At 38.8% G+C, this 25,982-nt stretch overlaps 1 protein-coding gene across 1 annotated transcript; it reads left to right on the forward strand.

The window, feature by feature from the left end:
* Nucleotides 1-649: 649 nt before the first annotated feature.
* DCP5 (decapping 5) lies at nt 650-22,540 on the forward strand. Its single transcript, XM_010267001.3, has 8 exons — nt 650-928; nt 4,413-4,513; nt 6,219-6,290; nt 6,467-7,462; nt 9,396-9,458; nt 21,601-21,801; nt 21,919-22,029; nt 22,117-22,540. Exons 1-8 carry the CDS (start codon nt 784-786, stop codon nt 22,264-22,266), a joined length of 1,839 nt encoding a protein of 612 aa, XP_010265303.1. The 5' UTR covers nt 650-783; the 3' UTR covers nt 22,267-22,540.
* Nucleotides 22,541-25,982: the final 3,442 nt, after the last annotated feature.

Here is a 25,982-nt window from a genome sequence, read left to right on the forward strand (position 1 = left end):
GATGAGGCAAGGAAATTCGAAGATTCTCCATCCTTGATGCCTGAACTCGCCCAATATCGAGGAGTGGTTACCTTGCCCTGAACCCGCGTGACATTGGGGACAGAGTGGGGATAGGGTAAAGTGTCTTAACTATGGGGCAGAGAAAGGGATAGGGTGCCCTGCCTTGAACCCACCCCGTTGTCATTCCTATATAACTGTTAATTATTAGTGGAATTAATAAAAATATTAGCTTTTATAATTATTTTTATTTATTTAAAATTAATCAAAATTTCATTTAAAATAATAAAAAGAATAAAATTATTAAAATTACTACAAATTATTAATAAAACCAAATTTATTAAAAAATATTTATTCATATTCAATTAACAATAATTATTTTTTATAAATCAACATTAAATGAAAAATAAAATTATTAAATCTTTCGTAATTTTCCGTGCATCGCAGCTAGTTTATCTTATTATTCATAACAGTCGAATGTGTGTGTGATGAACAAATCCCAATTCGGATCCAACCCGATTCAAGTTTCACTCTAAGCACCGATGCGATGCCGAAACCGATACTTGCCTTGCCTGACGTAGTCACGTCCTCAGTCCTCACCTCTCTTGCACGTGACACTCAACTTATGTATATATATATACTTGACGCAACAGTATAACTACATAGAAAAACTAAGGAGTTTAGCAAAACAGAGGGAGAAAGAAAAAGACCGCCAGGCCTGGGTTCTCTATCTTCACTGTTTAGAGCTTTGTATGCTGTCGTCTATCTGCTTCTACTGCTGAAATCATGGCAGCAGAGGCGTCGAGATCTAGTGGGTCCGCCGATTCTTACATCGGCAGTCTGATTAGCTTGACATCTAAGTGCGAAATCCGATACGAAGGTGTCCTCTACAATATCAACACCGAAGAATCTAGCATCGGATTGAGAAATGGTACCCCTTCGATTCATAGGGTTTTCGCTTGCTTCTTAATTTGTAGTATTTTTTGTAGCGTTTTGAGTTCTCGGCTTCTAATTTGATGGGTTTTAGGGTCTTCTATCTTAGTTAATCTGAAGTTGGACCTTGTGTTTTTGGTTTTGATTATTGCTAGACGGATTGAAGTTGCTTCGAGGGTTTTGCTTTAATTTTGTTATCCTTGATTTGTTTTGGATTCTGGATTTTGGAAATTTAGGGCGCTTTGAAAAACTTTCTCCCCGTTCGCATGGCATCCGCATATAGATGAAGAGGAAAAAATTCGCTTCCTTTTCTGATACTACTTCTCCGTCTTTGAATTTCATGGAAATTGCAGTCACTTTCAGGCGTTTCCCCCTTCTATCTTCTTTGTTGGGATACAATAAAGACTATTGACTCTTGAGTACCCTTTAGCGTGTCTTTGTGCATGTTCCTCACGCACGCGTGCTACAATTTATACTAGAATCATCTCAATTTCGGGTATGATTTTGAAGTGTGGCAGTTTTCAGTCCTTTTGGCTGTCCACTTCCTACTGGTCGGGTCGTATGACCATAAAATTTGTCAAAGCTGCTTTGCATATGTATAATCGGTGTTTCATGAACACAGACACGGGAGTGGAAATTCAACACACACGTCCAAGAGTCCGACTCAGAAAGATGGGAAAACATGGACTCTCGCGTCTATGCAAAACTATATGCTATTAAACTAGTTCATATATATATATAATTTTAACATTATATGCTTGCAAAAAATGTTGCCTTTATTACCAAGCATGCTTGATATGAAAGAATGGGTTTCATCTTTCTACGGTAGCTGTTAGTTTATGTCAAATAAACTAAAAGATAAAAAAAGAAATGTTAGTTGACATATTGCTTGTGAATCTGATTGATAAGAAATTGTTTGACAACTATACATCTCATTGAATGGCATTGGTACTTCGCAGAGCATGTTGTGACTACGAGTAGTAGGCAAAATAGCAAGGCCCTGTTTAGATTATTTTTTTAGATGTGTAATGTATGAAGTACTTTTGTGTCTTTCAAGGTAAAACCTAGTCTGAAAACACTTCTGGTGTTTGGATAAGCATATAAACACGAAGCTAGAATTCATAGCTTTGTGTTTTAGTTGGTCACATGTGTTTCACATGACACTTCTTTTTCATTTCTTAGACTGTTCTTTTGCTCCCTAAACCCCTAGCTGAATGAAAAATTTGTGAATGACATGTCATTTTGAAAGTACAAAAATAATGCCATATTACATGTGTGTCCACATGGCATATTTAATGCAACAACATAGCCTTTAGAGGCTTCCAAAATGCATTACTGAATAATTGACATGTCATATATGTATGTTCTGATGTCAAAGCATGGAAGTAGATTATTGTATCTAAAGGTCTATTCGTAATTTTTACCATGAAAAGCATGTTCTGAAAATACATTTTACCAAACAGGTTTCACAGTACAAGGTATACAATAAAATCCCTAAAGCAGGTTATTAACACAAGGACAAAAGTCTATCCAAACACAGCCTAAGTTAGGAATCATTTTTGTTTCCAGTCCTTGCTAAAGGATTGCCATGCCATTTGGTTGAGTTAATAACAATATTGTATTTCAGAGGAATGAAATATTACAAGAAGTTTATTTTCTTTGGGTGGGCTAAATGTTTCTTGAGAAATTGAGTATAGAAGTGTCTTAAGGAACATAAACAAAGAGAAAAAAATATTACAGAAATTTCTCATGTTATCCTGCTATAATGATTCTTTTGGCATGTCTTAGATGTTAGATTATGTTTAATCAATGCATGTATATGCATTTCTATGAGTTCATATTCTTTCTTCTTTATGAACTAGCATTTACTCGAGGGAACTCTGCTCCATCAATGAAAACAGTGATAGCTTCTTTATGCTGCTCGCATGATATAATATAGGAAAAAAGAAATTAGTAATAACTTCTTACATTGGCCTCCTTCAAGTTAACAATCAAGTAATAAACTACCACAGAGCTGACTTATGAAGCAAAAATGATTTTGCTACCAGAGATTTGGTTAGATTTTCTTTTTAAGGCCTCTAACCCTGTCTCATCAAATAAAAGCACATGTGCCTCGACCAAGTTATCAGGCATTCACCTGAATGGTGAATACCCTCCTGCTTGGTTATCCTTTTACTGAATGCTTGTTTTCTCTTGTATGCTTTTGAACATTACAGCCATCTTTCACCTCTAGTTACAAGCAACTATTGCATTTCCACCATCTTTCACTTCTAGTTAAAGACAACCATCAGTTCTACTTGTTTTTCAACCTATGTTTTTCTTCAGACATCAGGTTTTTAGTGGCTCCAAATGCAAATTTTCCTTTTCAAGAACATCAGGCTATTGGAAAAAGTTTTGGATGTGGAGTGTATCTTTGAATTGAATTCAGATTTGCATTGATCCAACTTGAATTCATTATATTTACATGCTTAAACAAAGTGTCCTGGCCTCCTGGGTTATGTTGTGTGTATGTCATATGAAGCTTAGGTCCAATCCAAAGATTCACTTAGATTTGATTGGTTGGTTTTTACTTTTGGAGTCACATACTTGTAAGGGGTAACTGATAAGAACTATCTAGGAAAGCAATACAACTAGAAGCTAAGAGTGTTAGTTGGGAGGCCGTTTTTTGAGAATCTTTTTGTAAACAGTGAATCAAAGTCTGATTTTATAGTGTAAAGTGCTCAGTTTTGTATATTCCCAGTGTCCAGTCTCCAGTTGCGTAGGGGCTTTTTTCCTTTTGGGTTCAATACAATACAACATTTTACCTTCCTCAGAAAAAAAACCACTGAGCATCTATAGTTACTTGATATATCTAGGCAGAATATTCTTATGTATTATGAAAATTGTATGTTCAGCGTTTCTTGAATCGTGTGGTGATGTCACTCTTGTGCCTAATTGGAAGGAAGCTGTGTTTAAGGACTTTCAATGTTTTGATGGTGACTAGGCTAATTATTCCTAGCAATCATAATGCTACTTTAACTGTGAGATTTTCCATTGAGAGGGAAAGTAAGCATTTCAGTATGCCAATTTTAACACAATAAGAAGTTTCTTGTATCTTTTATCGCTTTCTATGTGCATCTGTTTTAAAGGGAAATGCATTTTTTTTGAAAGGTAAGATAAATTTTATTAGACACCAGCAAGCATATGGTACAACAGCTCTTTAGCCTCAAAGAGAACAGCCAGGAAAACAGAACAGATTACAAGCTCCAAAGGGAATGGGATCTTAACAACTCAGACGCATTCTGATTTTTGAAATCAGATTTAACAGATACCCAAGAAATCAGTCTACTAACAGCAGAATGGATTAATCCTTCTGGGAAATACATTAACATGTTTCACTTCTGTTATCAGTGTTTTCTTGTATTTCCTTTCTTCACATTGGGTGAGTAGAACTCAGCACTAATTTGAAAATTTATTCCAATTTGTCTCTTTTGTCTTGGCAGTAAGATCATTTGGAACTGAAGGACGGAAAAAGGATGGTCCACAAGTTCCTCCAAGTGACAAAGTTTATGAGTACATATTATTCCGAGGAAGTGATATTAAGGTACAAGATATAAACATAGGGAAATGTGCTACATAAGTTAAATGGATAGATCAATGCCTATGCATACAGTACCAAAGTTGTGTTTCTTTCACAAGCAGCTAGATAAATTGTAATTTTTTTCATCGGTGTTAAGTTGGATAGTTTCACCTTTGTTTTTGTCAATGTTTTAAAAGTGCAAGGCTCAAAAAAGGCACATGGGTCAATTTGTGCCCGAGGTGTAAGTCGCAAGGTGAGTCGTGCACCTTTTTGAAGCAAGGTGCAAAAATAAAAAATGCTAAAAAATAAAAAAATTCCAGAAAAATTAAAAAAATGCTAAAAAATATTAAACATAATATTAATAAAAAATAGAAACTTAAATTTTAAAATAAATGTTTTAAAAAACCTATTGTTATAATTAAAATACATAAACATAGCATATAAAGCATATTCAAATGAGAATTTAAAAATAAAATCAAACATATAAAACATTTTCAAGCATGTAAAACCCATAATCTCTCTCTCTCTCTCTCTCTCTCTCTCTCTCTTTTCCCCTCAATTGTATTACTTCAAGTAGCTAATGTGATGTAAAACATATTACATTCTTGATTCTATGAGCCACCTTTGTGCTACGCTCTGAGAACCCCTTATTTGGTAATGCTGTTCATTCATTCATTCTAATAAAATATCTTATTAAAAAGCAATTAAAATTATAAAATCATTATTTTTTTTTGTGTGAGAACTAAGAATTTAAGACCCTAACATGGACTTGTTTGGGCTTGCCTTGAGGGGTGTGGCACGGGGGTCCCGGGGTGGAGCCCCCGGCCCAGCTGCTAGGTTCAAAGAAAGTAAAAAAAGCGTCAAATTTTCAAAAGCCGCATGCCTGGACTGAGGCGCAAGGCGCATCAGCATGCACCTTTTGAAAGGGCTGCGCCTAGGACCTAGGCAAGGGCATTACCCTAAAATATGCCTTGCTTGTGCGCCTAGGTGCACCTTTTAAATCACTGTTTTTTGTAAACAGAATGAGCTTGTCTTACATTGTTAGAAGTAACTAGATAAATTTTAATGTTGTTTTGATCGGTGTTAAGTTGGATAATTTCACCTATGATTTTTGTCAATACAATGAACTTGTCTTACATTGCCAGTCTCAATCCTGGATAAAGGAGGAGGTTTATGTCAGTTCAGCAGGCATAAAACTTTTGTCAAACTCTTATGGTCATGGATCCTATGCCAAAACAGTATTCATGTAGCCAACCCCATATAGTTGGGATAAGGGTTAGATGATGATGATGAAGATTTTTTTTTTTGGGTGTAAATGGAGTAGCCGTGAAGCACTAAAGTTGTTGGCAATTAACTGAACTTAACAAAGATGACTATTCTCAGCAAATACTTTCTTTCCTAAATAAATTGAATAGGGGTATTTTAGAAGAGAACATATTTTGTAGTAAAATGTAATGTCTAGGTTTACTCTTAATGTTCTTTGATATATCACTTTTTTCTACAAAACTAATGGCTGCTTCAAGAAAAGAATGCTCAATTGGGAAATTTTAGCATTGAACCCTAAGGCTTAAACTCATGGTGAGGATCTTTTCTGAAATGTTAGGGTTCTCAAAAATGGTTAAATGGTTGTCCTTGTATGCCTTCAATCAGGAGTGGTGTTTTCTCTTTATCTCCTGTATTAACTTCCATCATATGAGATAGAGACTGAAAAGTTTCAGTATGATTGCAGGATTTACAGGTTAAATCTTCTCCACCTGTTCAGAGTACACAACCCATACACAATGATCCTGCCATTATACAGGTTAAATATGTCTTTTTTGTATGTGGCACATTTAATCATTATACTTCATTATTTTGATAGTCGATGCATTAAATTATATTACATATCAAAAGCCTTGCTATCCAAGATATGAGATAGTAAGAACAAGCAAAAAATAGCTTACAGCTGGTTATTAACTTATAGAATTTCTTATGCAGTCTCACTACCCTCACCCAGCATCTGTTTCTACAAGCTTGCCTTCTGCTGCGGCTGGTGGGCCTGTAACAGATCTTAATTCCCACACAGCACAGATGGGACTTCCTAGGTCAACGTTCCAAGGTGGCCTGCCTTTATATCAGCCTGGAGGGAGTTTGGGATCATGGGGGTCTTCAGGTCCTCCTCCAAGTGCAAATGGTAGTGGTTTACCTATGCCTATGTATTGGCAAGGATACTATGGACCTTCCAGTGGGCTTCCTCATGTGCCACAACAATCTATGCCACGACCTCCTCCTGGCTTGTCAGTGCCTCCTTCCCTGCAGCAACCAATGCAATATCCTGGAATGAATGCATCATTGCCCACAGGAGTGTCAAATTTGCCATCATTACCAGCAGGAGCTGCAAACTTACCAGAGTTCCCCTCTCCCTTGCTTCCACCTGTTAGTTCCAGCTCTGTAAACTTAACTTCTTCACTACCTTCATCTACTTTGGCACCATCTTTGCCTCCTGCCCAGTCTATTGCATTAAGTTCTGAAGCAACACCAAGTTTGATATCAAATAAGGCCCCTTCTCCTGCTCTTCCTATGGTGTCTCTGAATGCCAGTTTGCCTCTGGTTTCTCCTTTGACTACTACCAATCTGGATATAAATGCCATTGTACCATCAATCTCCAACAAACCTAAGGCAGCTCCTGGTCCAACATTGCCATATCAAACTATGCCCCAGTCGGTTTCGTCTTTAGTTGGGACATCCAGTTCAAGTCAGTCTGAAACATCAACACCTTCCTTGGTAACCCCAGGTCAGCTGTTGCAGCCTGGACCAACATCAATATCTTTGTCTCAGTCTTGTCAAATCACTCAAAAAGATGTGGAGGTAGTTCAAGCATCCCAATCAGAAATAGTGGCTCCAGCACCAACATCAGCTCAAGCACCAACCCCAGCACCTGCACCAGTAGAAGTGAAGGCACCAATATTGCCTTTACCTAAATCTGATCAAAAGGTACTGTGGTCATATCTGAATTCTCTTTGGTAAAATATCCATTATCATCTCAAATGGAATTTATTTTAGGTAATTACCTTGAAGACAGGAAGAGTTAATTATAAGTTTATAACTTAAAGAGATTTCTTAAATTTTCTTAAGAATGAATGTTTCATGTTCAATAACCATTTTTTTGGTAAACTAAGCTTTCTCTGAAGGCACCGGCCAGTGAATTAATCTTTAAAAGCTCTACAACTGAAAAAGACACAGAAAAATGAGGAATAAAGAGGCTTTAGTTCTGGGCTTCTTTCTATCTTAGATGTGGGTTCAAGTAGTTAATCTATAGGAGTTGGTCCAATATGTCTTCCCTTTTTCCCACACCATATCACAAATTAGAGTTAAAGTCCAAAAGACAAAGTGATAGGAAGAAGTAGCGGATTAGTGGTGAACATTCCATTAATAAATGTTAAAGACCTCTGTCATTGTTTTAGTTCTTACACTTCAAGAATGTTCTTGTCAACCCACCTAGGGGAGTAGCTGACTTAATAGTTAACGTTCCATGCATTACTATATCTTCACAGTTGGATGGTATACACACATTTGAAAGTGAAACTAAAGGGATGAGTTCAATGGGTATTGTGTCCCTAAGTTTATCAATGTTCCAAGTTCTAATCTCTTTGTTGATCAATTCTTCCACTTTGAGATTTGGATTTTGAATTGTGGTCCATTGATCAAGAAGGGGATTAATAAGAGGACCAGAGTTAGTCCAATTATCAGTCCAAAAATGGATTAACTCACCATTACCTACTCTCCATTTAAACCCTCTCACAATAAGGTCTCTAACACTTGGGATACCTTTCCCGCATAACAAGTCACTCTTTGTGGGTTTACAGCCTAAAAAATGTTCTCTCTTCAAATATCTAGCCTATCTCAATGGTGTACCAAGAGTTCAACTAATCTAGTCCATCCATATTTCCTCAATTACTTGTCAAAAAAAGAGATGTTCCAAATAAATCCAAAGATCCAAGTCATCTAAGTGGCACACTGTTAAAGCAGTCTCCTAGAGCAGTGGGTTAATATCATCCATCAAGTGATTCGTTGATATTTTAGCCATAATCAAACATATTCCAAAATTAAGTTGCTACATTATTTGGACGGCTCTTACTGATTGGGCAAAGACTTATATTCCTTGTGTATTTTCTTTTATTTTGGTACAATTTACTCAATCATTGATGATTGACCTCCCAATGATGATAGTGATGATGATGGTTCAAGAGAAAAGGAGTTGGATTTCATTTGTACTTTTTCTCTAATCACACGTTACCTCTTTTGTACTTGGAATCTTGGATTTTGTTGGAATGTACACTTATGCATTACCAAGCAACCTACCATGCAATGTGCATTTTAAGAATTAATTTATTGATGTCTCTTGGTTATTAAATTTTAATTAGGATATAGTCTGTTAGAAGATGTCTTTTATCACCTGACTTATTCAATAATGTTATGTATTGGAACTTCTGTATGAGCCATATGGCCTTTGTCAACTTCAAATTTCTGGTGTTTTGACATTTTTCATTTGTAATAATGAGAAATGGTTTTCAGAATCTATTTGATGGAATCATTTTTAGGGTTGTGATGATGATTTGGTTAATTAGCTATAGTAGAAGATGTTTTTTTGACTTCTAGTCCATAAAATGAATTGGAACTGTTATATGAGCTAAGGCTTTTCAATCATTTTTATATTTTACATAGATTCCATTTCATGCTTAACTTGCTTTTGGCATTCTTTGTTTTGTAATGAAAACCAATATCATGTTTGAGTTGTTTTAGTGTTAGAGTCATACATATCATTTCATGCTTAGTGTTTTTTTGACTTCTTCAATTTCCTAGCTTGTTATATTTTAATCTTTCTTGCTTATGAGGATTCTAAATTATGACTTTTCACTTCTTGTAGCTAAATGGAACTCCACAGACTCGTCCTACAAATAGGGGCCGTGAGAGAGGAAGAGGAAATGGGGTAATATGTTGCTTCCTTTTGTTTTTCCATTCCCTTTAGGAAGTTGAGTTTTAATTGGCTTAAAACTATCCCCCCCAAAAAAAAGCTTGGGCCAATGAATTATCAAATCCGTACTGTTTTTTAGTTTCATATAGGCACATAATCACCATTATTCTGTAGTTCTGCAGGTTCCAATTGTTCTTGCTTCTGTTCTTGTTTCCTTTTTCTTTCATTTCAGTGAACGGCAGAGATCTTTTATTTTGATGGTAGAATTTCATGTCTAGCTGACCCTATATACTTGGGATAAGGCTTAAATGATGATAATGGATAGAGTTTCTAGTCTCCAGATGGGCTACCCATAGTTTATGTTACTCTGATAATAACATGCAAAACTGTAAATGCACAGATCAATGTTATTGCATTATGATGCAGTTGTTCTTTTTCCCCAACTGTGAATGTTGAGGGGCCTGGATTGCCCCTCTAAAAGAAGGGACAATCACCCCGCAAATGTTACCTTCCTCATCCCTAATCACCCCACCAATTCTAGAGGGGCCTGGATTGCCCACACAACTCCCATCAAAATTTAGTTTCAACCAGCCACTAGGTAGAGGTGACCAATCCGCTGCTGCAATCTGTCTTCTAGAAGAAGAGGCAGCTATAGCCGCCCAAGTTCTGAAAAAATCATCTACCTTAAAGTCTGAGAAAAGAACCAAGGTCTTGACCCATTGTGCTACTCTAAGGCTGTGTTTGGTTTGAAGGAAAAGGTAGGGAAACCTTTACAAACCTTGTATAGCCTAAGGGTTATGACCTCAATCAATGCCTCCATATTTCTTTCGTTTTCCCCAATATTCTAGAGTTTCTTTCCTCCCAAACTGTCCAAACCACTGCTGCCCTTGTACATTTCCATATCTATCTGCCCCTCCTAGTAAGACAGCTACAAACAGAAGGGCTAAACAACTCTCCCAAGTTAACAGGGGGAAGCCAACTGTAACCAAAATGTGAAGTGAACCAGTTCCAGATAAAACCAACAAAAGTGCAAAAAAGCATTAGGTGATGGATTTTTGGGTTGTAGCTAAGTGTCCCAAACAGGATGGAAAAAGGTTTTATGTCTTTTATGTAGAGCAAGAAAGCATTAGGTTGTTATTCTTCACTCCTCAAGTATAAGAGGGGCACATGAGGGAAAAAGGTATTGATTTTTTTTTCATCTGTTGGAGCATGTCAGCAAAATTGTTGATTATACTGAGTACAATTTTCCAATAAAACCCTTTATCTTTGGAGGAATATGACCATCATGTGATGCCTTTATTTGGAAAAGTCTAGGAGTAGAGGAGGGGATGCATCCAAATTTTTGAGGAAGAGGGAATAATAAAGGACTCATGATATATCCATAGACTATACCCTTTAATCCAAATCTGTCACCTAGGAAGAAAACATCAATCTAATTAACTTGTGTCTAGCCGCATTTGAAATATCTAAGGTCTCCTCCTCTAAAACCTTGATCTGAAAATATTCCTGTGGAAAAAAGGAAGCCAAAACGTGAACCTGTCTATTTTTACAAGGGGAAATGAAGTATCTAGGGAAATTAGAACATAGCGGTCTATCTTCCCACAAGATATCTTTCCAAAACCAGATCTTGGTCCCAGTGATATTACTATACATAACACGAAAAAAAGAAAAAAAGGATAGTTTGCCCAAGTACTTTCCGAGGGCATTGGAGGGTAACCCAACTAGAAGATCTTGAGTTCCATTGGTGATCATGCTTGCTTCTCGCCAAAAGTATTATTGGGAATTTCCGTAATAGCTTACATACCTAGTCAACCTATAATTTTCTAACTTCCTAATTTCAATCCCCCATCCATCTTCCAAATATTAGATCAATTTCACAACCATCATCTATTTTAGGCTGGTATTGAAATATTGAATATGATTAAAGGTGCTCTTACATTAAAATATTTTCGAAAGGGGAGTAAATTAGAGAGGTAGAGGAACTTCTCTCTAAAAGATATTTACAAAGATAGCTAGAAAATATAGCCTTGCAACAAAAATTAGTTAACCTCCGATTTCATGTTTTGCCATATCCATTGTTAAATTGTGAGCACTTAAATTGTTTCTTACTCATTTGACCCATGTCCTTTTTTGTCTGCCCTTAGCCCTTCTAGCCACCTCAACTTGTAACCTCCCCCTCCCCCTCCACACACAAACACCAAAAAAAGAAAAATACACACACAATGACAAAAAAGGATGTAACAGAATCAAATTTCCTTGAAATCCTTAGGAATAGAAGGAAAAGAAGGGTGATTAGGGAAGTTTTTAGGAAAGAGAAATTGGATACTGTGTTAATTCAAGAATCAAAGGAGACATGGTTGGATAGAAGACGGGTGAGGATTGTGTGGTCAGCTAGAGGTTTAAGTTGGGCTTTTGCACAATCATGCGGAGCTTCATGGGGGCATCATAACAATTTGGAAGAATGAGGAGATGGAATGTACCAAATAATTAGCATTGGGAGGGAGGAGCATTGGAAGGAATTAGCAGCTATAAGGGAAAGGGAAAGGGATGAGTGTTGGGAGGAATTAGCAGCTATAAAGGGTCTGGAGTGGTCCTTGGTGTTTGGGGGGTGATTTTAATGTCATTAGATGAATGGAACAACCAATCCTGACCATAGGGTTACCTCTAGCATGAAGAAGTTCAACCTTCTTATGGATTCCTTTGAGTTGAGAGAGCTGCCCACATTGCAAGCAAATTTCACTTGCGCCAATTTTCAAGAACCCCTTTGTTGTAAACTAGATAGATTCTTATTCTCTTCAAATTGGGAGAATGCTTGGAGGGTATTGGTGGTAAGGGCTCTTCCTAGATAAACTTCATGTCATTGTCTAATTAGGCTTTCACAAGGAAAAAAAAGGAGGACCTTGTCCTTTTCGATTTGAGAACATGTGGTTGCTTCATGCCTTCATCCTGATTTTATAAAGAAAGTAGTCAGTACAATATCGGTGGGAAGAACATTAGGTGGAAAGGGTATATGTTCTATAAAAAGCTACAAGATTTGAAAGCCAGGTTCAATGAGTGGGACAAAGAGGAGTTTGGGAGAGTGCAAGAAAGAAAGGTGTGGATTCAAGAAATTGATATAGGGGAAGCAGAGAGAAGATTCAGGGTAAGAAAAAGGGAAGAAAGATGCAAATTGAAACAAGAATTAGAGGAAATCATTAGAAGAGAGGAGGTAAGTTTGAGACCAAAGTCTAGATGTAAATGGCTAAGGGAGGGAGATGGGAACGCCAAATTCTTTGATATCCTGGCAAATGGAAGAAAGAGGAAGAACGTTGTGGAGAGGCTGGAATGGAATGGAGAGTAGGAGAAGTGCTTGCAAGAGAGGAAGAGATAGTAAGAGCTTTTGTGGATCATTTTAGAACCACTTATGACATCCCAAGTAGAATGACAGAGGATATTTATGATTTTGAGTGACAATCTAGGAGTAGAGAACTTATGGAAGAATTAGAAAGAAATTTTGAGGGCTAAGAAGTAAAAGATGATGGGTTTTTGATGGAAAGATCTAACGTCTTGGGTCCAAATGACTTCATAATGGCCTATTACTAAGATTGTTGGGAAGCATAGCTGGTGACTTGATGGAGATGGAGGTATTCTTAGAATTCTTTGAGAGAGGCAAGATTAATTCAGGTGCTAATGCTACCTTTATACCTTTGATTCCCCAAAAGGTGGATGCAAATCACCCCAAGGATTTTAGACCCATTAGCCTGATTGGTAGAATGTATAAGGTCATCTCTAAGATTTTAGCCTTGAGGATAAAAAAGGTACTTCCATCCCTAATTTCTATGGACCAAAGAGCATTTTTGTCCGGAAGGTAAATTACCGATCAAATCCTTTTTGCCAATGGGTGTGTTGATTATAGAAAAAGACAAGGAGAAAAGGGACTGAGAGATAGAGAGAGCAACATTGTTTTCAGGCCCTGTGGGAATAGGAGACTCAAATAGATCAGAGATCTTAGCGGCTGTATAAGGCATCCAGATTGCTGAACAGTTAGGAGTTCAACACTTGATAGTTGAAGGAGACTCTAAAATTGTTGTGGGATGGCTGACAAAGCCAGCTTCAGCTATGTGGCGATATAGAGATTTATTGAGGAAAGTCGATTGGCTCACAAGAAATATGACAGTTACCTCTCTTTGGGTAGAAAGATCAGCAAATTCCTTAGCGGATGGACTAGCTAAGCAAGGGGTTTCAAGGGATCATTTGTTTTGGGCTGCTATGTAGTTTTATTTCTGTTTATTTCTGCTTATCCGATTCTTAATTGATGTAATACTTTGTTAGAAGAGGTAACAGCTCGTGCCTCTTCATGGTTTCCTGTATTGCCTTATATTCTGATTTAATAAATTATTTTCATTCATCAAAAAAGAAAAGGGACTGATTTGCAAACTTGACTTGGAAAAGTCTCGTGATTTGGTGGACTAGGGTTTTTTGTTTGAAGTTTTGAAAAGTAGAGGTTTTGGAGAAAGATGTAGATAGGCCAAGGTTCTGTGTCTACTTGCCACTACTCCATTTTGCTAAATGGTGTAGCCAGGGGTCTTTTCCCTGCAAAGAGAGGTGTTTGAGACAAGGGGACCCCCTCTCCTCCTTCCTTTTTCACCTTGATAGTGGATGTTCTGAGTGTCATGATCTCTAGAGCTAGACTCTAGAAATCTTATTGGAGGGTGTATAGTAGGAAGGCAAGAAGTAGTTCTGTAGTTGTCACCCATTTACAATTTGCAGATGATTTAATTATCTTTTGTGAGGGAGAGCCAGAGGAGATCGTTAATATCAAAGTGATGGTAGAATTTTAGAAGGTCTCTAACTTGAGAGTACATTGGAATAAAAGGTATGTAGTTGGGATTAATAGGCTAGAAGATGAGGTGTCTTCCTTGACTAGAACTTTAGGTTGTGGGGTAGGTAAGTGGCCTTTAAAGTATTTAGGCATACCATTTGGAGTAAACCCAAGGATACAAAGTTTCTGGTACCTAGTTTTGGAAAGATTCACTAAGAGATCAGTAGGGTGGAAGAGAAACTACATCTCACTATGTTAAGACACAAATAAAGGGAATAGAGGGACAAGTGTACAAGAATAGGCCACGTCAGCCTTTAAGTAATGTAACTGATAGCCAACCACTAGAACAAACTAAATAAACAAACTGGACAAGTGGAGAGGCTAATATAACAGAATTGTAACGGAAGTGTTATAAATAAGGAATGGAAGCCAGAAGAGGAGGTATTGATTTTGGGAATTCAGTCACTCACTCTCTCTCTCTCTCTCACTCGTTTAGGAGGCAGGCTTCCTCGAAAAGTTCTTGAGTTAGGCAGTTACCTAACAAGCTGGTATCAGAGCCAAGATGCCGAGCACAAGGTCGTCCGTGATGGAGAACATGGTCGACAACATGGAAGGAGAAATGCAAAGATTATCGGCTAACGTCAAAGAAATAAAAGAGAGCTTCGCGTCCTTGCTTGGGCGACTGGAACAGACACCACCAGTGCCGAACCAGGAAGGGCAAGAAGAACGTAGTGACACTCGTCATCGAAGCAGATCAAGAACAACAAGAATCGAGTTTCTCGTCTTCGCAAGGGGGGATCCCGCGTCCTGGCTTTTGCGAACCGAAAGGTACTTCGATTACTACGACACGCCGGGACCCGGGTCGTGTTCCACTAGCTTCCGCACACCTGGAAGGAGAGGTGATCGTCTGGTACCAGTGGTACTGGCGACGACACCCAAGAACCACATGGGTGGACTTCACTGATGTCTTAACCATGAGATTTGGAGTCTCGACTTTTGACAACTATGATGAAAGCCTCGCTAAGCTACGACAGACCGACTCCGTCCAAAATTATCAGATGGCGTTCGAAAGGTTAGTTGTGCGCGTGCAAGGGTGGCCAGAAAACGCACTGGTCGGCAGTTTTGTTGGTGGACTCAAGGAAGAATTGCGGTTGGAGGTTAAAGCCATGCAAGTTAAAGCCATGCAACCCACCACCGTTCTTGACGCAACAGCCTTAGCTCGACTCCATGAAGACAAATTGAATCGGGCAAGAAGGATTAATCGACCCTTGGGAGCTGCGGTCAGACCAGGTATACCGAATCCATAACCGGGCATCTTGGGTAAACAAGAGTCCAGACCAGGAGTAGGAATCACAAGCAAGGAAGCCAACTCTGGTTTAGGCCCTAGATCAGCCAAGAGGTTAATCTGGGTTGAGATGTGACCCTAACGAGAAAAGGGCCTTTGTTATGCATGTGGAGACAAATTCGGATTGGGCCATCGCTGTAAGATCCCGCAAGTATTCTTCCTTCAGCCCGAAACCGAAAACGTTGAGCAATCAACAGACATTGACGAGCCAGTGGACAACCAAGAATGGGGGCAATGGACAAAGGAATATCCGGAAGTATCCCTGCAAGCCTTGACCGGTCTTGCCTCTTCTCAAACTATGAGAGACCGGACTGGTACAAGGGCGCCATGTGTCGGTTCTTATAGACAATGGCAACACTCTCAATTTCATTACTCAAACATTGGTCAGACAACTAGGGATTTCAGTCCAACCATGTTTAGCATTCTGGGTGCACGTAGCTAATGGGAGCAACCTGGTGTCTGACAGTACATGCACAGGATTAAAACTGAAGATACAAGGACACGAGTTCGAGGTAGATCTACATCCCCTGGAAATCAGTGGAGCAGATGTAGTTCTCGGAGTCCAATGGTTAAGGCAACTAGGGTTGGTGATATGTGATTGGGCCCGTCTCACAATGGACTTTCAAGTGGGCAACTCACAGGTGCATATTCAAGGATAGATGTCCAAGGATCCAGGATCCATTAGTCTTGCCACCCTAAGAAAACAGGCAGCAAATCCAACCCACATCGTTTTAATGCAGATAGACTCCCACGGGAACAGCCCAATTCTAGCCCAAGGAAGTAACTCCAGCAGATCCGAAGAAGCCCACATACAACTGCAATAGTTACTTCAGAAGTTTCCAATGATCTTCCAAGAGCCTAAGGATCTACCATCGAGACGTGCCCATGATCATTGCATTCCATTGCTGCCCAGAATGACACCCACAAATGTAAGGCCCTATCGTTACCCCTATTTTTAGAAACTAGAGATTGAGAGACAAGTGCAAGATACGCTTGATAGAAAAATTATACAACCCAGCCAAAGCCCATTTTCCTCGCCGGTATTACTTGTGAAAAAGAAGGATGGGTCATGGCAGTTTTGTATAGACTATAGGGCTCTGAACAACATTACTGTGAAGGATCGATTCCCCATACCGGTAATCGATGAACTACTAGATGAACTCGACCGGGCTATGAGGGTCTATGAGGGCGACAATATTCTCTAAACTGGACTTGAGATCGGGATATCATCAAATTCGGGTCTATGAGGGTGACATCCACAAGACCGCCTTTCATAAACACGAGGGTCATTATGAGTTTTTGGTCATGCCGTTTGGGTTGACCAATGCGCCAACTACATTCCAAGCACTTATGAATGACATATTTCAACCCCATTTGCGCAAATTTATACTCGTTTTTTTCGATGATATACTTGTATATAGCGCTACATGGGACAAACAACTAGTACATCAACAAATCACCGTGGAACTACTAAGGACTCATAAACTCTTTGCAAAGGAGTCAAAGTGCGCATTTGGACAGACTCAAGTACACTACTTAGGGCATGTAGTCGAAAACGGCACTGTAGCAGCAAACCTGAAAAAGATCTCAAGCATGATAAATTGGCCCCGACCTCAAAATGTTAAGGAGTTACGGGGCTTCTTGGGTCTAACAGGGTACTACCGGTGATTCATCAGAGGTTATGGATTGATTGCTGCCCCCTTGACAAGTTTACTTAAGAAGAATGGTTTCTGCTGGACTAGGGAGGCCCAACAGGCCTTTGAGATGCTCAAAACAACTGTCTTGTCCCCACCGACGCTCGCACTTCCAGACTTCTCAAAGGACTTCATCATTGAATGTGGCGTCAAGCCAAGGAGTAGGTGCGGTTCTCATGCAAGAAGAAAGGCCACTAGCGTTTTTCAGCAAAGCATTGACAACACAAAAATGGGCCAAGTTAGTATACGAACGAGAACTGATAGCAATTGTTCTCGCAGTTCAGAGGTGGCGACCCTACCTTCTAGGGAGGAGGTTCATCATACGAACTGACCACCATAGCCTGAAATTTCTGTTAGAGCAGTTCGTATTATCCTCGGAACAACAGCGATGGATAGCCAAATTACTCGGCTATGATTATGTCATTAAATACAAGGCAGGGCACACTAACAAGGTGGCAGATGCACTGTCACGCCAACCACAATTATTTCCATTACTTCTCACGGGCTCAACGTGTTTCATCATGAGTTAGTTAAGGGAAGAAGCTGAAAGACACCCACAACTGAACAAACTGCGTTCATAGGTCCAAGAGGACCTTACCAGCCACCAGGGTACAAAGTGGAGAATAACTTGTTGTTGTATAAACGTCGAATGGTGATACCACAGGATTCAACCCATATTCAACAGCTTCTTGAAGTGTTCCACTCATCACTAGCAGGAGGACACTTAGGGATTTTGCGCACTTAGAAGAGACTAGCCACTCAATTCCACTGGAAAGGCATGCGAAATTCGGTCCAAAAATTCATAGCCGAATGCGTCATTTGCCAGAAAAATAAGGTTGATACCCAGTCTCCAGCAGGCTTGCTACAACCACTCCCAATTCCTACACAAGTGTGGGCGGATATATCCTTGGACTTCATAACGGGGCTTCCTCTTTCCTATGGCAAGTCCGTCATTCTCGTAGTTGTTGATAGATTCACCAAATACTGCCATTTTCTCCCTCTTTCCCACCCCTTTACAGCTTCAATGGTGGCTGAGATTTTTACCAAGGAAGTGGCACGACTGCATGGTACCCCTAACTCTATTGTCTCAAACCGCAACCCAATTTTTATGAGTCGTTTCTGGGCAGAACGTTTTCGACTACAGGGAGTGAAACTCTTCAAATCTACCAGCTACCATCCTCAAATAGATGGGCAAACTGAGGGGGTCAACCAGAGTTTGGAAACCTATCTAAGGTGCTATGCAGGGGATAGATCACGTCAGTGGCTCAAGTGGCTTCATTGGGCGGAATGGTGGTACAATACCACGTATCACAGTGCAGCAGGAATGACTCCCTTCCGGGCTCTATATGGACGGGACCCACCTCCCCTACTCCCATATGAGAAAGGGTCTACAGCAGTAGCAGTAGTGGAAGAACAACTCCTCCAGTGGGATAGGGTGTTACAAGATCTCAAATCCCACCTCCGTCGAGTCCAACAATGGATGGTAGGCTCTTACAACAGAAAGCATAGGCCTGTCCAGCACCAGATTGGGGAGCAAGTCTTCCTTAAACTACAACCATACAAGCAAGTTTCAGTAGCAGGTCACAGGTGGAACAAACTGAGCCCAAGGTACTTCGGCCCATTTCGGATTGTGGAACGCATTGGGTCTGTGGCATACAGGCTTGACCTTCCAGCAACATCAAAATTGCACCCTGTATTTCATGTATCTCTATTAAAGAAATGACCAAAACAGGAGCAATAACAACAACCACTCTCCCATCATTCTTGGAAGATCGCCAGGTTCAAACTGAGCCCACCCAGATAACAGATTTCAGGTGGATACACAAAGGGAATCACATCGAACCAGAGGCATTGGTGGTATGGTCAGGTCTCCCACTTGAAGATGCAACTTGGGAACCTTACTTGGACTTACAAAATAGATTTCCACATCTTGACCTTGAGGGCAAGGTCGCTTTCAAGGGAGGAGGGACTGTTAAGACACAAATAAAGGGAATAGAAGGACAAGTGTACAAGAAAAGGCCATGTCAGCCTTTAAGTAATGTAACTGACAGCCAACCACTAGAACAAACTGGACAAGTGGAGAGGCTGATTTAACAGAATTGTAACGGAAGTGTTATAAATAAGGAAAGGAAGCCAGAAGAGGAGATATTGATTTTGGGAATTCAGTTACTCTCTCTCTCCCTCTCTTTTTCTTTCTCTCTTTTTCTCTCTCTCTCGTTCAGGAGGCAGGCTTCCTCGAAAATTCCCTGAGTTAGGCAGTTACCTAACACACTAGGGAGTAGAATCACTTCAATAATTAAGTTAACACTAGTAAACTATAGTGACCAAAGAACCAGATAAAGCGTTTCAAGCCAGCCAATCTGCAGCTTGATTCGATTCACGATAAGCATGTTTGAAGTTGATGCTCAAGTTGAACATGGATGAGAGACTGAGACACTCTTTGGTGATGCTTTCCAAATCCCTGCGGGGGCTTTACCTTTCCTCTGAGGCAGTCGGTCAATCACGAGCTTCGGATCTCCTTTAATGATAAGCGGGTTATCACTAGAATCTGTAGCAATTTTGATGGCTTCCCAAGCTTCGGCTAGATTTATTGATGATTAACCAATGGTATAAGCCTTGATATCAAGGACTGAGTTCTGATGGTTCCTGAAAATACACTCTATAGCGTACCAACCATCAGTTCTGTATGAGGAATCGAAGCTGATCTTAATGGTCCCAGGATTGGGGTTGAGCGAAGAGCTACCCTCATCTTGTGTAGCTCCTATATGTTTATATAAAAAAGTTAACGCTAGTAAATCTGTCAGTATACTTCTTGTCTACCTTCAAAGTGCCTATTCAAGTTGTGGATCAAATTGAAAAAATAATGAGAGACTTAACCCAGGGATTCTTAAAAGGATCATCTAGTGAAATGGGAAGTGGCTTCTAGGGAAAAGGAAAAGGGGTTTAGGGATCGGAAATGTCAGATTAAGAAACATAGCATTGCTAGGTAAGTGGGTGTGGAGATTTCGCAAGGAGCAAGAAAGCTTATGGCATAGAGTGATAGGAAGGATGTATGGATGTGCTTCAAAGAAAAAAACCAAATTAGTGCTTATCCCCACATGTCTGTAGCCTTTACTTGAAGATTGGTGAGATGGTAAATCATCTATTAATTTCTAGTCCTCTTGTTACTCATTTGGGATTGGCTCTCCTCTTTCTTTGGTCACAGGTGAAATCCTCCTACAAGTGTGGCTGAGCTTTTTGACTCTTTGGTCACAGGTGAAATCCTCCTACAAGGGCAGTAATTATTCGGGTAGCATGGAAAGAGAGGAATAACAGGATTTTCAAAGGGCAAATAAAGAAGAGTATATGAACTCATAGAAGGGTTCACCATCAAGGCTATACATTGTCTGAAATCGTTGGATCCTTTTCAAGGACTTCTCCATAGATGATTTATTTAGAGGTTGGAGCACAATAGCGGGCTCTTCCTGTTCATTTATTACCATTCAAGAGGATTGGTCCCTTCTACATTTTAGTGTGAAACTGGATTTTGATGGCATCTCTGTAGGTAATCCCTCCCCCCGGAATTGGGGGTGTTTTTAGAGATGTGGAAGGAAGACCACAATCCTAAGGCTTTAACCCTCTGTCAGTAAGAATTGTAAGTAAGAATATACCTAAGGGGGAACACCACAATCAATAAGATTTGACTACCATGTCAGTAAGAATTGTAAGTTTGTTCACCTAAGGGGGAACACCACAATCCTAAGGCTTTCCTCACTGACATGGTAGTCAAATCTTCTCCTAATGGACCTACTTCATCATTGAAAATGGTGTCTAACATCAATAGCTATCTCCTTTTGTGTCCTGTGCTTATTGGGTCAAGCAAGTCTAAGGCCTCAGATAACTGTTGGTAAAAAAATGCTGGGGCACTGAATGCCATGTGCAATGCATGAGTTGTATTTGCTGAATGCATATCATCTTGGACGTACAAGATGGTTTGTTGAACTTGTGTACTCTCTTATTTTAATCATGTGTAAGGGAAACAAACAATGAACTTCCATTTCCTAGGGTAGCCTCAGCTCGACATCTAATCAATCATTTGCATAGTGGAATTTGTGTCTAAAATATAATCATTGTAGCCACATGCTTGGTTCGATGCAAAATAAGTTGTCAAAAACAAAAATAAAAAAACTGCTAGGGAAATAGCATAGCTGTTGGATGACAGGGACATGAACTATAGCATATTTTACTGCTTAATTTTGGAGAGGAAAGGTGGTTTAAAGTCTGTAATAAATGTACGTGGCAAGAATTTGATAACATGACCGACTCTTTTACTTACAGAATTCGCATCCTGTTACCAAATTCACGGAGGACTTTGATTTCATGGCAATGAATGAGAAATTCAAGAAGGATGAAGTATGGGGTCATCTTGGTAAGAGTAGCAAGATGCAGTCGAGAGATAAAGAAGGTGATGGAAAAGAGGATGATGGATTTGATTATCAAGATGAGGATGAAGCTGGATCCTCGAAACTTGAGGTTAAGGTTAGATTACTATCATTTATAAACAAAAACTAAATGGGGAAGTTTTATGTTGAATGCACTTATTCTGGTCAGTAAATTTTTAATCAGCTCAGTTACTTCGCGTCTACTTCTCTGCAGCCTGTTTACTGTAAGGACGACTTCTTTGATTCTCTTTCTTGCAATTCACTTGATCGTGGGTCACGAAATGGAAGGACCAAGTTCTCCGAGCAGATGAAAATAGATACCGAGGTAATGTAATGTTCCATTTTGGATTTGTTCTTGACTAACAAGTTGGTTAGTTTTTTAACTGGAGCTTCTTTCTTGGTTCGTTTACAGACTTTTGGCGACTTTCCAAGGCATCGGGGTGGTCGTGGTGGGCGTGGGCCAGGCCGTGGTGGGCGTGGGCGGGGTCCCTATTATGGAAGGGGTTATGGCTACTATGTTGGTAGAGGTCGGGGTCACACATTCTCGAGTCGTGCCACCTAGTAGGGGATTGGCGTGTCATGTTGTCACCCGGTAGGGGTTTGATTGTTCCGTGTTATCTGTCGCCACTAAACTTGGAGAATTTGATATTTTGTGGAGGTTATAGGAAGAAACCACTGAAACAGATTACTAATGAGTAATGATGGAGGGCTATGCTTGTAATGTTTGTGTCCACTGCTTCATTGACTGACCGACTGTTGCAAAAATAAGCAAAGCCAAGACCAAGAAGGGATTTCCGTAGAAAAGGTGAAAATAAGCGTATATTATCATTTCCAAATGGTTCATATACTTCATACCGTTCATTGGGGTTTTCTTCGTATGGAATGCTCACGTGAGTTCTGCTGTTCATCGTTTTTTGCACATCCATAAATCCCGTCTTTATTTGGTATTAGCACAGCCCATATGTTTTGCTGTCTAGGGTTTACTAACAAATTTTAACATCCATTAGCAAGTCAGCAGGGCAACGCAACGCTCTTATCTGATTGAGTTTAATTCTATAATTTTTGATAACTGGTGTGAGATTATTTCATAGAGTGGGTTTAGGTATGACTTGAGAAAAGTTTTTTTTTTTTTTTTAAATCATATGTTTTGGTAAATTTACATGTTTTGATTATTGGAATGTATCGATCTAATAATAAGTGAATCTTTGTTTTTGTTTTTACTTTTTAGAATGAATTTGAGAATGTGAAAGTACAAAAATAAAATTTTTATGTTCCCTATGATCTAATCATAAATTGGGTCTATGGAGATTTGTTGCATCCATGGATCCATTAAAAATTTATTTAAAGAAAAACAAAATTTCTTAAATTTTGTAATGTACAAGTACAAAAATATGTAATGTACAAGTACAACTATATTCATATGTGCAATATACAAAAAGTTGCACATTGTGCGGTGTGGTTCAAATGGTTGATATGCATATTAAAAATATAATTAAGTTTCAACATTTTTTTTGATAAGAAATTTCACTAATCAGCAAAAGATGGAAAACCAGAAATAAAGAAAAACAAAGCAAGTTGGGAGAGGACAACCAAGCAATCTCACTCCATTTACTCTGATGACAACTTATTGAGTTTCAAAAAATTTTTCTTACTTGTTCAAGATACTATATTAAATACCACAATGAATAAAATTAGGTACATCAGGCAGCTGGGTAGGCTGGTGATCATACCAAAAGAAGTTCGCTTGAGTAAGCTTAACATACTGCGCAATCCTGTGCGCAGGAATGTGTAACTGTCTATTTATATATGCAAAAGGTAGCAAATTAAGTTGGGAGTTGGGACATATTAATCTTCAGATACATTGTAATATTTGAACATTGGTTCAACCATTATTTCTCATACATCTAAACATGTTCTTTAATTACAACTCTGTTTTTGAAACTGTCTACTAACTTATCAGTTGTTATTATTTAACACTAAGTATTCATTTAATTGCAATTATTAATTTTTAATTTTGTAACAATAACAACAGTATTTTGTTAACATTTTATTAATTATAATTGTTATAATAATTAATAATTATTAATAACAGTAATTATTAACAATTTAATAATTGTTATAAAAATTATTGAAATAATTAAGTATTAAACCAGCTGGTCTAACCGGATGAAGTGAATCGGTTCGAGTGTATAGCAGTTGGTCTAATCACACTTTAGGCTATGTTTGGTTTGAAGGAAAAGGTAGGGAAACGAAAGGAAAGTTGAAAAAATCTATACGAGATTTGTAAAGGTTTCTCTAACTTTCCTTTCCTTTCCCTACTTTTTCTTTCAAAACAAAGATAGCATAAAAGTAAATGGTTTTGAGGGACGGGTATCTATAATCCGACCCATTAACCACATCTTCTTAACCCGAGACACGCTACAGCGTCATTCATGGGAATGAGTGAATGACCCAACAACGAGTCTAGGGTGAGTAACTTGCGGCATATTTTGATCCCAATCCATAGGGAAGGAAGACTTTGTTGGTGATTATAATACTCTCCTATCCAACGTGAATCTATTATATTGCCAACTCTGCCGGCATTTATCCCAAACCAGCAACATCTACAGAAACATGGGATCGCAACTTTTCTTGGGTTTAAGGCTAAATTCCCCCAACTTACTGACTACTGATTCAGAATTAATGACATGGGGTTGCATTGCAGGCTGCGGGATTTAGAAATGATGGGTTGATGCTTACCTTTGTAGGCCTATTTGTTTATTTCTTTCTTGATGAAAGGACCGCGGTCGTTGTACAGGCGTCGTTGGATTTTGGGTGTTCAGGAAACACGAACGACAATGGAGAGTTCCTGATGGCTGAGCGGGGCAGCCTCCAAGGTAAATCAAAGAAGAGTTCAGATCTGTGCCCCACAACGTCCTACACTATATCCCTGCTGTGTATAGAAAATATCTCCCGATGATGATATCATCATTTTTCGCACTATCATCAGAAAATGTTCTCAATACATGGCAAGGATGTGATGTGGGACACTGCGGGGCACAGATGTAAACTCATCAAAGAGGGGCCAGGGTATGGTTTTGTAGAGATATCACGTCTATCAGTCTTATGTTATGTGATTGGTCATGAAAGAAGTGGGAAAGACTAACGAGTGTCAACTTGAGATAGGTGGAAACAGAGGGAGACTGCTGAGGTGGTTTCATGAGATAGCAAAGAAAGCTGTATCAAAAAGAAGGGTTAAGAGTTCCAAGTAAACATGTTCTACTTTAGTATATATACATAGAGAATGGTTTAAACGTAAAAGTAATTTGGTGCGCATGATGTTATCAACTGACCAACCATTTCTTTAAGAGATAGATCGGCTACTTGTATAAATATCTAAAAGTCACATATTGGGAACATTTCTTCTATTTATTGTTTTCCACGGGGAGATGTCCCATTATGCATTTGTGGTGTTATATGCACATGAATGCGATGAGCATTTTATGGTCAGTAGGTCTGCGGGGTAGCAATTTCTCAATTTTTCAAACATAAACATGAATTGTTTATTACATATATAATATGACACGATTCACATGATTTGAATTAATAGGAAATCAATTCGTTTGATTTGTTTAAATTAAATGATAAATAGATTTTTTTGGTAAATATATGATAAATATATTTGAAATAATAAAATAAAGATCCATTCATTCATTATATAAAAACTGTTCATTGTCATATTTACTTTTCATAATAATACTTTATCCGATATACATATATGATCTAATAGTTAAATAGATTAACCCGAAAATAATATAATTATTAATCACATTAAAACGGATTAATACAATTTTAACGCAGGCGATAACTCCAATTTCCAACCATAATAATTTTGTCTGTATTTGAACTATATTTAAGTATATGTTTGGCATTGATGCTGCAGATCAGAAAATTGTGTTAATGTGTGAATTGGATGCATCGTTTTCTGAAAAAATGGTGTCTTTTTTTATTTGGAAACAGTGTTGTCAAGTACGATGTTTCCTAGGAGTTCAAATCAACCTCCCACAAGATTACCCCCCCCCCCCCAACATCCTACAACACATCCCCATTGTATATTGGGAACACCTCTCGATGATAATACCAAAATAATGATGTCATCATTGGGAGATGTTCCCAATACACGGTGGGGATGTACTGTGGGACGTAGTGGAGGGCTGATTTGATCTCGTTTCCTGGAGCAATAACAACGTATTTTGTTTGGTACCAATGCTCCAAAAAATATTTTCAACACTGATACCT

The sequence above is a fragment of the Nelumbo nucifera genome, chromosome 4, assembly GCF_055504915.1.
Source record: "Nelumbo nucifera cultivar China Antique chromosome 4, China Antique-T2T, whole genome shotgun sequence".
NCBI lineage: Eukaryota > Viridiplantae > Streptophyta > Magnoliopsida > Proteales > Nelumbonaceae > Nelumbo > Nelumbo nucifera.